Raw genomic sequence first — 14,278 nt, forward strand, 5'->3', positions numbered from 1 at the left:
ATCGTAGGATCGAGGTACAGTTGTAAAAAATCGCATTTTACCCTATTCATTTGTGCATTTTCTCATGGAAAATGTATGCTTGCAATGCTGAACATATTGAAGTCAAAATGGTTTGAATTGGTAAATTTGATCAATTCCAAAAATGTCACATTTCAAATGTTTTGTTTCCTGTTGAGAATATGGAATCGTAAAAAATAGGAACTCTGAATATGTTAAAATAGTTCCCAGAACTATGTCCCGAAGAAGCGGAATATTTTGATGTTGGAATGGTTTGAATTGGTTAAGAAGGGGCGAATTTGTTAAATTTCTCTATGAATTTGGGAATTTTCTCATGGAAAATGTGGACTTCTTCAAAAGGTAGCAATGTTTGATATGCTGAACAAGTTGGAATGATTTCAATCTTCCAACAAAGGTCGAATTTGTTGGAATTCTCGAATAATGTGAAGGGTTTCGTTTCTTGTGGAAAATGTGGAATTATGGTTTTAAGTGTGAAAAATCCAGGATTTCCTGAATGAGTTGAATATTTTGATGGAATGATTTGAATTGGTTGAAAAAAAATGTTGATTTTTGAGGGATTTTTCTCAAGGAAAATGTGGAATTCTTTAAAAAGTCTGAATGTTGACCCTTTCTACAAGTTAGAATGGTTTGAATCGGATGAGAGAGGGTAGAGGTCGATTTATTAAATTTCTCCATCGATTCAAATGTGTTTTTTTTAGATATCCATCCATCCATTTTGTGTAGCGCTTCTCCTCACTAGGGTCGCCTGTCCCAGCTATCTTTGGTCGGGAGTCGGGGTACACCCTGAACGGGTCGCCAGCCAATCGCAGGACATATAAATAATTATATTGTTATCTATTATATTTTTCTCACCAGACTCTTGCTTGATCTGAATGGTGGGCTTGGGGCCCGGCGAGGTGGCGGCGGCAGCGACGGTCTGGGCCTGGCCCACGCCAGACGCCCCCACGGTGGACGCTTGCAGCTGTTTGGGCGACTGCTGCTTGGGAAACTGGCTCAGGATCTGCGTGGTCGAGCCCACCAGCGTCTTCGGAGAGGGCAACCTGGCCGAGGCCACCTTGACTCCTGCCGAGGAGGTGCCTGAAGCACAAAACCATGACAACATGTTTTGTCATGTATGATTCCACTGCTTTTAACTGATTAGATGTTTGCCACGGTATCATTTCAGTATTGACGTACTTTATGCTGTCATAGTATTTAAGTCGGAGTTTTGGTGACATGAAAGTTCCAGTATGACCCCCCCCCCCTCCTCCAGAAAGTGGAGAACTCCACGACGCCACTTACACATGGACACGGTGGACATGACGGCCGAGGGCGTAGAGGAGACCACGTTGGTGACGGCGGGCGCGGCCGAGGGGCTTGAATTGGCTGCCGGGAAGACCACAGTCTGCTTCTGGGTGGGCGTGGTCAGAATGGCGCTGGAGGCTTGCTTGGACGTGCCGGCGTTGTTGTGAGACTTGGACAAGATGTTCGGGACAAAGTTGGAGCTGGGCGACGTCGTCACGATGATCACCTGCGGGGGAAAATGCCGGAAGTTTCACCATTAGGGTCCAACGTATATGAGAAAGTGGCGCCCACCTTTTGGGTGGCAGTGTTGGTGGTCTGGATGGTGGGTTTGGTGAAGGTGATCTTGACGGGCGACAGGTGCGGCGGCAGCGAGTTGGCGATGCTCTGCATGATGTTGCTCATCTTGGGGCTGCCGCTCACCACCGGCGGCGCCGCCATGTGCTTGGCCACGGGTGGCGACACCTTGGCGACCTCCTTCAGCAACACCGGCGACGAGCTGGACGAGTTGGTACGGCGTCGCTTGCGTGGCTTCTCGTCCTCGTCGGAACAGCTCACGCCTGGGAGGGAAGAAAGTCAGCACATTTTGTGTGTATAGCACTTTTCGTAGCGAGGACTCACAAAGTGCTTGACCAAGTGCAATTCCACTGACTTTTCACATAGACAGTGCTCCCACTGGGCAACACCACCACGCTGGACGACGGGCTGGGCGGCCGCGGGGACTTGGTGGCCGTTCCCACGGCACAGCTGGTTGCCGTGGAGCTGGTGGATGTGCCCGTCGTGCTTGTGTAGGAATAACACACTACCACTGCGAAGAAGAGGGGGATGAGTCTTGCTTACTGATTGCGGACAGATTGCTCACATATTCACGTTTTTTTCTTGCGCTTCCTGAAAATGGCATAACATGCCACAAGGTGGCGCCAAAGCCGTGCCCAAATAGGAATCTAGTACAGTAATTGGTCGAAGGACGTATGTTGTAGTGATACGTCTCAACTGATTTGGAGTCATAGTTTGTGGTATATCTTCAGCACCTCAACGTACGAGTGATCCCACTTACGGGTTTATCTTGCTAAGACCCGTCGCTTGGTCAATTTTTTGTCTTGTGAGTAAAAATTTGAGTTTCGAGCACTAAGGTAGTGGCAGCGAGCTTCACAAGCAGCAATTTGGCAGACACTGAACATTCAAACTCCACAGAGGAAGGCCAGAGCCCAGATTCGAACCACCAACCTCTGAACTCTGGGAAAGATGTGCCAACCACCTGTCGACTGTGCCATACATTTGATCATAGTGGCAATTTTATTGTATTTCTGTGAAAAAGACGAATTGTTCAAAATGCCCCTCTTTGTCTTTTGGTTTACTAAGTGAATGGTGCAAAAATTCCCGGACACGTACAACCCCACTAGAATCCACTTTGCTGTGACACTATTGCAAACCTACGTCACTACTGCAAATCCAGATCAAAGAGCCTTGAAAAGTGATGTCACAGAGTAAAAGCCCTCCTATGTGCTCTCTGGTGTTAGTTTTGAGACTTCAGTGAGAACACAAAAGCAAAAGCGAAAGAGGAATAGCTGAGTGGAGCTTTGGGTATGTGGCCAGTTTTGTTTCACAATAGCATTATGATGGTTCTTTCTGTTGACAGAGATGATTTGTGTTCGAAATTGACTGCTCTAACAATAGAGGTCAGTGAGGTTGTGTCGTGGCTACGAAGGTAGCGAATTTCACGCAATTCAACGCGTAAAGTCATAGACAGTATAAATGGAGCATGAATCCATTTTTTTCTTTTGGTTTGTCCCGTTGGAGGTTGCCACAACACGTCGTCCATTTCCACGTAAGCCTATAGGCTTCTTTATACTCGTGCAGGCGCTGACGTCACTGCGGCTATCCCGCATGCAGTACGCCTTTATAGTCGAGCGCAACCCACGCGCGGTTTTAAAAATGTACTGCAGTTCTCCTCCAAGTCGGGGTGTCGCTATGGCTGGTATTGGCTAGGACGCCACAGGGTGGGGTTTCCTCTGGATTTTTTGGCCATAGCCGTTTTTACTTTCCATTCCGTAACAAGGAATAAAGCAACAACAATGACGACCGTCGAACAGTGTCTGCTAGAACAAATGGTCCTCGATGACCAGATGATACGCGTAATTATGCAACAAAATCGATCAAGAAGGCGGCGGCGCTGGTATGTGGAACCGAGAGGAACGGTGAGTACGTCATCACAGCATGTGACTAAAACGGACCAATCACGAGAGATGATGTCGGCGGCATTCTACGCGCAGTAACATTTTTTGCCGTGTTCAAGTCAAGTGACGCAGAGGGGGCCGCGCAACCCGATGCGTCGGCCACGTGACGCAATGGCCCCGTTGGTGTATAAAAAGGCCTTATCTTCTGTAACGCCAACAACAGCCCTCGTCTTCCTTCACTACACCCATCAACCTTCTCTTCCCACCCACCTTCCTTGTTGCCCGTCTCAGCTGGCAATAGCAAGGAGGCGTTGTGAGTGGCGGCGGCGCTGGCGACCGCATTGGCCGTAGCGGTGAACGCCGTTTGCGGGACCAGCCTCGGCATCAGCGGGACCAGCCGGCGGCCTTCGATGGACCACTCGGACGAGCTGTTCTGACCCGCCATGCTGCAGGTGCACAAAAGGTGAGGCGCTCTTTATTTCAACCGAATTGCTCGCCGGTTAGTGACTCACTGGTACGCGATGGTGCAGAGGCGCTCGTCATTGACCGCCCGGCGGACTTCGGCGCGGTGACGCTCGGTTGAAATGCTGTGGAGTGGAAGCAAAGTGACGTAGTAAAATGAGAGAATGCAATTTCTGGAGAAATTGTATGTACAACCCCAATTCCAATGAAGTTGGAACATTGTGTTAAACATAAATAAAAACAGAATACGATGATTTGCAAATCATGTTCAACCTATATTTAATTGAATACACTACAAAGACAAGATATTTAATGTTCAAACTGATCAACTTAAAATAATCATTTAACTTAGAATTTTATGGCTGCAACACGTTCCAAGAAAGATGGGACAGGCTCATGTTTACCACTGTGTTACATCACCTTTTCTTTTAACAACATTCAATAAATATTTGGGAACTGAGGACACTAATTGTTGAAGCTTTGTAGGTGGAATTCTTTCCCATTCTTGCTTGATGTACAGCTTCAGCTGTTCAACAGTCCGGGGTCTCCGTTGTCGTATTTTACGCTTCATAATGGGCCACACATTTTCAATGGGAGACAGGTCTGGACTGCAGGTAGGCCAGTCTAGTACCCGCACTTTTTTACTACTAAGCCACGCTGTTGTAACACGTCCAGGATGTGGTTTGGCATTGTCTTGCTGAAATAAGCAGGGGCGTCCATGAAAACGACGTTGCTTGGATGGCAGCATGTTTCTCCAAAACCTGTATGTACCTTTCAGCATTAATGGTGCCTTCACAGATGTGTAAGTTACCCATGCCATTGGCACTAACGCAGCCCCATACCATCACAGATGCTGGCTTTTGAACTTTGCGTCCATAACAGTCCGGATGGTTCTTTTCCTTTTTGGCCCGGAGGACACGACGTCCACAATTTCCAAAAACAATTTGAAATGTGGACTCGTCAGACCACAGAACACTTTTCCACTTTGCATCAGTCCATCTTTGATGAGCTCTGCCCCAGAGAAGCCGGCGGCGTTTCTGGGTGTTGTTGATAAATGGGTTTTGTTTGCATAGTAGAGTTTCAAGTTGCACTTACTTACGGCTGTAGCGCCGAACTGTATTTACTGACATTGTTTTTTCTGAAGTGTTCCTGAGCCCATGTGGTGATATCCTTTACACATTGATCTCGGTTTTAGATAGAGTGCCGCCTGAGGGATCGAAGGTCACGGGCATTCAATGTTGGTTTTCGGCCTTGCCGCTTACATGCAGTGATTTCTCCAGATTCTCTGAACCTTTTGATGAGATTATGGACCACAGATGATGAAATCCCTAAATTCCTTGCAATTGTACGTTGAGGAACATTGTCCTTAAAACTGTTCGACTATTTTCTCATGCACTTGTTCCCAAAGAGGTGAACCTCGCCCCATCTTTGCTTGTGAATGACTGAGCAATTCAGGGAAGATACTTTTACACCCAATCATGGCACCCACCCGTTCCCAATTAGCCTGTTCACCTGTGGGATGTTCCAAACAGGTGTTTGATGAGCATTCCTCAACTTTCTCAGTCTTTTTTGCCACCTGTCCCAGCTTTTTTGGAACGTGTTGCAGCCATAAAATTCTAAGTTCATGATTATTTGCTAAAAAAAAAATCAAGTTTATCAGTTTGAACATTAAATGTCTTTGTCATGTATTCCATTCCATTCCATTAAATATAGGTTGAACATGATTTGTAAATAACTGTATTCTGTTTTTATTTATGTTTAACACAACGTCCCAATCTCATTGGAATTGGGGTTTAACTACAGAATTACAGCACTAATATAAGGAGAATTGCTCAGATTAGTGCGATTGATCTTGCTCTGTATTTTATGTACTACTACTAATGAGATTCTTTTTCTAATTCTAACATGCTAATAGTAGGTATACTAACATAATAGCAAAACAGTAATCCGAGAATAGGAAACAAATGTCCAGAATGAGTTTAACAAGCCACTATATGCGGAACGTCACGTGACCTAACCTAGAAAACAGGTTAGCGGACTTCCATTGTACGCGAAGCTAATGAGCATGACTATGGGTCGATGAGATAATATTTGAAGCTGAATTTCACCAATAATTTGGGAATTCTGTCATGGAAAATGTGAAATACTACAAAAAAAATAGGGACTTTGGGGAGAAATATTTCCAATGTGTCATGAATGAGCTGAACATTTTGAAGTTGGAATGCTTTGAAAAAGGATTCAGATGGAAAGAGAACAATACAGAAGGAGGAGTTCTATTTCGAAAATATACCCATACATTTCAATGAGATTTTCTTCATGGAAATTTTTCAAATTGTGGGAAAAGGGGGAATTTTGTGAATGTTATGCTCTTCAGTGTTCACACAACTACTATATTGGCGAGCAGAATGTTTTGACAGAAAAAGGGGCGCATGCTAGCATTACCCGAGGATTTTGGTAAGCTCTCCCAGCAGATCTTTCTTGTCCTTGGTCAGGTCTCCTTGGGCTCGCAGGGCGCTGATGACGCTGGCGTACGCCTCCAGCTCTGGAGACAAGAGAACATAGATGTTCATACTGTGGGACCTCGAACACCATAAAGCTCCTTGACCGGAATTTTCAGGTAAAATGTGCGTAAAGCGTCAAAACAGTTTTTGGGACGTCATATTCTGTAAAGTTGAAGTATCGTGCAAGTTGTAAGATCGCTTAAGTAGATCTCCTTTCAGCCAGCAGGGATGGATTAACTCAAGTTTTGTTCTCATTCACAGAGTTTTGATGGGACTCTCAACTACTGTTTTACATTAGTAGTTGAGTTAGTATCGGGCAGCTTTTTGTGAACAAACTTTGATTTTACGAAGACCGCTCCATTAACTTCTCGAGCAAGCCAGCAGCTACTTTAGTGATATAAAGGTAGAATATGTGCTATGTGTTAATGTTATTGTTAGTGATTGAGATATTTTCGTTCTGATTTTTGTGAAAAAAGTACTTTGAGATGGATCTGTGACTTGAATTTCATGTAGACTGCTCTGTTCGTCTTACATTTTAAGGTTTTATGGTAGTGTTTGAGTCTTTATCAGTCAGCTGTTTGTGAACACAGGACCTAGTACTGAGTTGTGTTCTATTACTTGTCCTTATTTGTCATGAATTCACTGCCAGCCCTCCCAATTAACATGGATATTTGACTTCAAAAGCCATCAATGGCAGTGAATGAGTTAAGAGAGAGTTTGTTTTGAAAACCACATTGTTTGATTTTTACGCAGCTCTCTTGACGAGCGACGCTAACATAAAGCGCACCCAGTTTGCGCAGTATCCTTTTGCACTCATCTCTGCCCAGGTCAAGGATGGTGGGCCAGACCACCGGCATGGTCCCAGTCAGCACCGGTTTCTCCAGCTGAATCATGAGCTAAAACGACAACAACAAAAATACCAACGTTAAGAGCCTTCAAAATGCATTGTGCAGTGCACCCCCCCCCCCCCCCAAAAAAATTATGTGTAATGTGTTTGTTAAGTAATACATAATATTGTACCTTATAAAAACATACAGTAATAACCTAATGAAACAGAATATAAACAAGTCAACAGTTTGTGCATCATGATTTAATGCTTCAATTCAATTCATTGTGATGCTCCTTCTGGTGTGTCCGACTTGGCCACCAGGGGGGTAGGCACCACTATTCTCAGTTAGTAAACTGCAGTAATATTACTGGGTTTTTTTGTGCAGAGGATAAAGTACTGTGATATTGTCTGTCCACGTGTTACTCTATTGATGATTGATTGTTAACCTGTCAATGGCGCTTTCATTTACCTGTTAGAATTCAGCTAGCGGGGTCATTCTGAATGCTAAGTTGTTTTGGTTGTTTTCAAAACACATTAAGTCACTGCCTTTGTTTTGTGTTTGGTTTGACAGTAAACTCCAAGCGGGAGTGGCATTAAACAGACTGAAGCCTCTTTTTGCAAGAATTGTTCGCGATTTGCCAAGTGAGCCGAGTTTGCTGTCACCATACAGCCCCGTGTATCTCAATATTGAATGCAAAATTTTTTTTTACTGAACTTTGGCTCGTATCTCGATAAGCCCGTAAATCGTGCCACTCGTATTTTAAGGCACAGCTGTAAAAGGATTGGACATTTTGGCTGGATGGACATGTTGCAGCTTTTTAATTCTTACTTCTCTGTGTTTGACGATATGCCATGCCCAATTGGATGACTAATAATGTTAAATGCAACAAACACGATGAAAACATCCAGTAAATGTCTGCGTGCGTGTCTCGTTGGCAAGGCTTCTTCTGCTCGAAGAGAATAACGGGAAATAGTTTGTGGACGATGGGTGTGTACATTCTGTCATTATCTGACCATTTTCGGAAAGACAAACTGTGACATTTACGCAGCATTACCTCATATAATGAAGGGGATATTTGGGAGGAAAAAAATACTAAAATAACTGAGGATAGCTCTGCTCGGGGTCTAAAGTCTTACCTTCCGTTAGCAGGACAAACTCAAGGCCTCGACAGCGTTAAAAATGCACAAATCCAAACACCCATAGTTGACGCTTACATTTTATTTAATCCACTGCATAGCGGCGTTATCCTCGGTTGAACCGAAACGCACAAAACGCCCGATAAAGCAGTTAAAAAGTCAAAGGTTGTGCCAATGTTTACGTTGTCTGCTAGCTGAGATTAGCCCGATGGATGGAGTTTGCTTCTTCGTGCGATTTCTGCAGGCTTTGCGGGGCGTTTTCGTCTAGAGTTTTTTTAAGTGCTGCCATCTATCGACGACCGAGTGTACTCTTCAAATCATACGATCACGCCGTGCACCGTTCAAATACACGTGTAAGTGAGCTGAAAACACATGTACACGACTTTATTGTGATTTATCGCGACCCCAAGTCGGTGTGTTGAGCGTTTTATACAACTTTAATCGTAAAAATCAACATCAGAGAGCGAGAGAGAGAGAGAGAAAAAACACATTCCATAACATATATCGTGATTTAAATCAGTGAGTCGAGAGGATTACGATGAGCACTTGAACGCAACATTTTTCCCTACACTGGGTCTGACTGAGTCGAGGGGAAGAGGGCAGAGGCGAAAGAATTTCTTTCAATTTTGCATTGATGTGAAGTTTGAAAAAAAAAAAAAGAAAAAAAAAACATCGCCGTCGACCGAACGAGAGGGGGACGACGCGAATGACACAGGACACGAGGGATAACTTTGAATTGGGGAATTTTATCCGACCGAAGTTTGACACAACCGCCCCCATCCATGACACAACCGTGTCATGACGGAACACTTTCCCACGGAAAATAAAACAAAAATACAGTCGTCTCGGGCTCCGAAGGAAAGTACACCCCGCGGGAGCGTTTTTTTTTAAAACGAGGCAAAGAGTTCGGGAAAATGGAAGATACTTCAAGCAAAAAGCTTGTTGAGGAGCGGCAGTTGTGATTTTTTTTTTCTTCTTCTTCTGCAAACACTCCCCAAGAAGAATATAACGGACTCTGTGTAGATGCTTTCACGATCCCGAAGAGACAAACCGTCTTTTAATTACACTAAAACGGTTTTATAATCATGTTATTTGGCTGAAAAAGGTTGAACAATAGTAAGGGACGACCAATGAGTGGGACACAGACGACGCTCACTGATAGGTAAGCTCCCTACATACCATCAATGCATGACTATTGTGCCTGCGAGCTAACTTGGATGAAAGTTCAATTATGAGGTGATGTCGATGTGCTGCGTTCATGTACACGCCGATCGAACAAGAAGGTAGTGATTGACCCTAGGAAGCTTAAAACACTGTCAAGTTAGTCGTAGTTTTTGGCGAGACTGATGTGCAACTTTCAATGTTTTTTTTTTTTTTTTTTTTTCCCCTAAAGCCAGTTCGGAATATGTTGAGTTCCTTGTTTTTGTATTTTACCCCTAAAATATAGCATGATAGTCACTCAACTATAGACACATCAACTCATCAATAGTAGAATATTGGAAAAAATGATGACGATTTCAGAAACCGCTTTTGTCCTAGATGCTCTTTTGGTTATGAGCAGTGTTGTGTTTTTGCGGCAAACATAAACTTGGCCCAAAAAGTTCAACCTTTGTTTCATCGGACCCTAAAACAGGTTCCCACATGTTTGGGAAACGTCATAAGATAAGCCACCCTATCCCATCGCCCAGACATGTGAAGTGGACGGGCGATTGTTGTCACATGTACTAAACAGCCAGTACTAGCCAGAAAACCCTGCAGATGCCTCCCTGACCAGTTCTCTCCTTGTCTTGATCCTTCTGCTGCTGTGGAAGCTCTTATGAATAATGATCATGGCTTATACTGTGAGATGTGACAACAAAAATGTCTTGAAAAGCCCACTAGAACAATGGTTCTCAACTGGCGAACCCTGGGCCCCGCATTTTCCTGTTGTTGCTAAGTCACGACCCACTTTTTATAAAGGTTATGAACAATAAAGCATTTTTTTTGTTTAAAAATAGCCCTTGAAAACATGTACAGTACGTTACATTTTTACAAATGATTTTGACAAACCGCCAAAAGCATATTGCTAGCCATGTTCCCCGCTAGGCAGAGGCTGAGCTGCAATGTATTTGTTTATGGCTTAAACTAGTAACTAGAGCGCACGTGAGTAACAGTTCCTGTCGCTTATCTAATATGTTCCATTTGGGGGGAAAAATCTGAATACGAATACGACCAGTCATTTTTTATTATTTTTTTTTTTACTAGCTGTCCGCAATGGGCCCACGACCCACACCAGTTGAGAATCACTGTAATAGAACATCTGAACTTCATTCCTGATTGATCAGAGATACTTTAAACGGTTGCGGGTGTGTGCTGACAGCCATTTAACATGAGTTTAAATGTGATTGTTTGATTCTAAACACAGCCTCATCCCCAGTTATAGAAGGGTGTGTATACTTGTGCCACCACATGACCTCGGTGGTTTAGTTTACATCCCCTAGAAAATGCTTCCTTTTTCCCCACCAATTGAGTTGTACAAGTTATAGTGGAAAAAGTTTGCAAATGATTTAGCTTGATCTCATTTTTTTCATATCACAAAAACGTAGCATTTGAACAGGCGTGTGCGGACTTTAAGTATTTATTGTATGTTAAGAGCCAAAGGTGTCAATTTAAAGCTCAATTTTCGTGCTTTCTCCCCACCACACTCAGGAGTTTCCCCCTGTGGGAAAAAAAAGCTAAATAAAACTCACGCATGATGGCGGTGGCGCATCAAAACAATCGCTCATTTGATTTTCTGACCTTCTGCAACAATGGGGCACTTTTTCCTGCTATCTCACATTTAAAACGGTGAATGGCCTCGTTAATAGAGCGGCATACTGTCATGGCATAATGTCATACAGCGCGGTAATGAGAACAAAACTGCCTCTGGAGCCGATTTAGTGAATTAACACGTTCCTGCCTAGGGTCCAAATATCATAAAAGCTAGCCATCATAAGTTAACCATCAATTGTGTCCTCATGCGTAATTTGTAACAACATAAAGACTTCATAGCATTCTTCAATTTTAAGTTTGGAAGTGGGTGAGCGGTGTGTTAGCGCGTTTATTACAATATTGAGAGTCTCACAGCATTGCATTAGCCCGAGTTAGCTGTGAGTTAGCATTTGTTATCAACGTTACAGCGACTGCCAGTCGTTTATTAGCGACTCTTAGCCACATGTGAGTAGTTTTGATGGCACCTAAGCTTTTGCGAGCATGTTAGCATATTTGTTAGCATAGTACGGTGTTGGAAGCACTCGAGTTTCTCTTTAGCTTTGGGTTAGCTAGCATATTAGGGACGAGTAGTATGCAAATAAATGAACCTCTGTTAATAGTAAAATTAAAAACAATCTTTTAATATTGCGGCTTTTGCAATATTTTACTGAGCAGCCAGCAGTGACAAGACTCAGCCTTTTTTGGCGCACATCAAGTTCAATTTCCTGTTCTATGTGTTGACCATCTGTGTTGGCATCGCTCAAAAAAAACAAAAAACAGAGAGCACAAAATATGCATTCATTTACTGGTAAAAATGTGTAACAATTGAAAAGTGTATACATGAAATAATACATTTCTTACTCACAACCCTCTGTGCGCTCTGCGTGCATTTCATGTGGTTGTTTTTTTCCACATCTTGCTGAAGTTTGGCCTCATTTGTGTTCTATTATCTCAAGCAGGAAGAGCAGGAAAAGGTTGAGTTGCCTGGCAACGGCGCTGCCAACTTCTTTCTTTCTTCCTTTTTTTTTTTTTCTTTCCAAGGGTTTCTCAGAGGAAAGAATCTGCTGCGGGGATAGCAGCACGTTGCTAACATCTGTGCAGGGGTGGGAAGTAACCAAGAATAAATACTTTGTGACTGTATTTCAGTAGATTTTTCAGGTTTCTGTGCTGAACTTGAGTATTTTTTGACAACTTTTTACTTCCTACATTTAAAAACAGACATTTGTATTTTCCACTTTTTGTTATTTGGTTCACAATGAAAGGAAAGTTTTAGCAACACTTTGTTTTAATAGCATGTCGAGTGATTATTATTCTTATTATTATTCCCCCCTTTATTAGTACGGGCACTATACGATATAATAAAAGAGGGACACTATTTTTTTATTATTTGATTATACCATTTAAACTGTTGGTTGATGTAAATATTTTACAGTACAAATTTATATTTAATTTTGTTCTTAAGTACATTTCAGAGTCTACACTTTTTTTTTTTTTTACATTTTCACTAAAGGAGTTGAATTAGTACTCTTTTTTTAAAACACAATAATCTGTACTTCTACTTAGGTACAGAGTGTGCGTACTTTTGCCAACTCTGCATCTGTGATATTTTACTGACTGAATACAAACTTGACAAAAACACTTTAGAGCGCCCCCCCCCCCCACCCCCCCAAGTCTCCCCTAGCCTCCTATCAGTGCAACAACATTGCGCGCCGCTACGTAATTGACAAGATTTGGAAAGCAAGGCAGCTGTTCTAAAAATAGTCTGCAAGAAAAAGAAGAAAATAAACACAAGCGCTCAGTCCAGCGTTCTTGTTATAATCTTAAGGATAGCAGATATTATGCAATATTACTGCAAATACCACTATGTACTTCATGTATGTCAAGCCAAAGTAGGGTTTAAAACGAAATAAAAATGATTTGAATGAAGAGCAAAATGTCAAGAAACAAAGCAGACTGGGCATTACTAATACTATTATTATTATTTAGTATTTTCCATTTGTTGCGATGAAAGTCAGCAAAGGCCCAAGTATTGATTGTCTGTAAAAAAAATATTTTGAGCGATGGTGTGGGATGGTGTATCACTTTCACACAGGGCCGTGTAGGTTTGGATTTAAAAACTGCATTTTATGTTTATTTGTGTTGTCTTTGACAAATATTTAAATTTGTTTGATGATGGGAAACATTTATGTGTGACAAAAATGCAAACAAATACAAATACAAATCAGGAAGGGGGGGGGTCGCCATACCGATGTTCTGCTGTAGTATCTGTGACTTTGAGTGTGTATGGCTTTAAGAGGCGGGGCCTAGCCTGGTTAGTGACGCAGGTGTCAGCGAATGAGAGTGCAGAGTTGGTTGGCTGTTAACTAGCTAATCCGTCATGTATGTTTTTGGTGCTGATGGGGAAAAGCGAGGCGTCCAACCTCTTTTGTCTGCCCTCAAATGATTTGCCTGTAATCTGGATTGTATTTTAATCAAACACTAGATCATTTCTTCTCCACTCGTTGCAAATGTACTGACAGAAAAACCCAGACGAATTGATTGCCGCACTTCTACAAATAGATATGACTCACGGTCCAGTTAAGATAATGCAGGGCCCCCTCCTCCCCACTGCTGCTCGTTTGGTCTTTGCCCAGCACTTTTGCTCCCGGACAAAAGCCCTCCCCTGCCACCTCTGCCTGACGGGAAGGGCTGACGTCACGTTCAAACAATGTCCGCCGGCCGCTGGTCCTTCCTGGCCGACATCGGGCATCACATCGGCGCAGCATGGCGGACGCTCGCACACTTCCTTTTAACCAAGATTATAATTTTTTTTTTTTTGTAGTGGGCATCCGAACATTGCATAGTTGAATACCTATATTGGCAATTCCAAGGTTGTCTACACTTGGTTTAGTGTAGAAACAATCAGCATTGCCTTCATATTTTGCATTGATATCAACATCATTCATAGTATCATCTGCTTGAACTATAACATTCAATTCCCAAGGTCGTTGTCACTCGGTTTAGTATGGTCAATCGTCTGCTGAAACTTTAACTTTCAAAATCTGAGGTGGTGGTTACGTGGGAAGTAGTAGTGATGATTAGCGCTGATCTTGATGCTGCTGTTGGGTACTCGCTTTGCATTGCCTTCATATTTTGCATTTAAA

At 42.8% G+C, this 14,278-nt stretch overlaps 2 protein-coding genes across 6 annotated transcripts in view; one reads left to right on the top strand and one right to left on the bottom strand.

Annotated features, from left to right (window-relative positions):
• Positions 1-12,345, bottom strand: part of emsy (EMSY transcriptional repressor, BRCA2 interacting) — a 20,615-nt gene extending 8,270 nt beyond the window's left edge. Inside the window, exons 1-9 of one of the 3 annotated variants that reach the window (XM_061751016.1) lie at positions 12,001-12,345; positions 7,227-7,335; positions 6,381-6,480; positions 3,989-4,063; positions 3,747-3,922; positions 1,952-2,107; positions 1,594-1,859; positions 1,300-1,528; positions 871-1,095 (exon numbers count right to left, since the gene is read on the bottom strand). In XM_061751016.1, the coding sequence (XP_061607000.1) occupies positions 871-1,095; positions 1,300-1,528; positions 1,594-1,859; positions 1,952-2,107; positions 3,747-3,922; positions 3,989-4,063; positions 6,381-6,480; positions 7,227-7,335; positions 12,001-12,030 (1,366 nt within the window). In that variant the 5' untranslated portion in view covers positions 12,031-12,345. Of the gene's footprint in view, positions 1-870; positions 1,096-1,299; positions 1,529-1,593; positions 1,860-1,951; positions 2,108-3,746; positions 3,923-3,988; positions 4,064-6,380; positions 6,481-7,226; positions 7,336-8,405; positions 8,669-12,000 lie in introns of those variants that run through there. The other 2 variants (XM_061751017.1, XM_061751019.1) reach the window with 2 other exon arrangements.
• LOC133466874 (rho guanine nucleotide exchange factor 12-like) overlaps positions 2,802-14,278 on the top strand; it is a 27,193-nt gene continuing 15,716 nt past the window's right edge. The window contains exons 1-3 of one of the 3 annotated variants that reach the window (XM_061751014.1): positions 2,802-2,883; positions 3,768-3,939; positions 6,431-6,555. Coding sequence is in view for 2 of the 3 variants with exons in the window: in XM_061751015.1 (XP_061606999.1) it covers positions 9,536-9,567 (32 nt within the window). In the remaining variant the exon portion in view is untranslated. Of the gene's footprint in view, positions 2,884-3,767; positions 3,940-6,430; positions 6,556-8,960; positions 9,568-14,278 lie in introns of those variants that run through there. The other 2 variants (XM_061751015.1, XM_061751012.1) reach the window with 2 other exon arrangements.

The sequence above is a fragment of the Phyllopteryx taeniolatus genome, chromosome 17 (assembly GCF_024500385.1).
Source record: "Phyllopteryx taeniolatus isolate TA_2022b chromosome 17, UOR_Ptae_1.2, whole genome shotgun sequence".
Classification (NCBI taxonomy): Eukaryota; Metazoa; Chordata; class Actinopteri; order Syngnathiformes; family Syngnathidae; genus Phyllopteryx; species Phyllopteryx taeniolatus.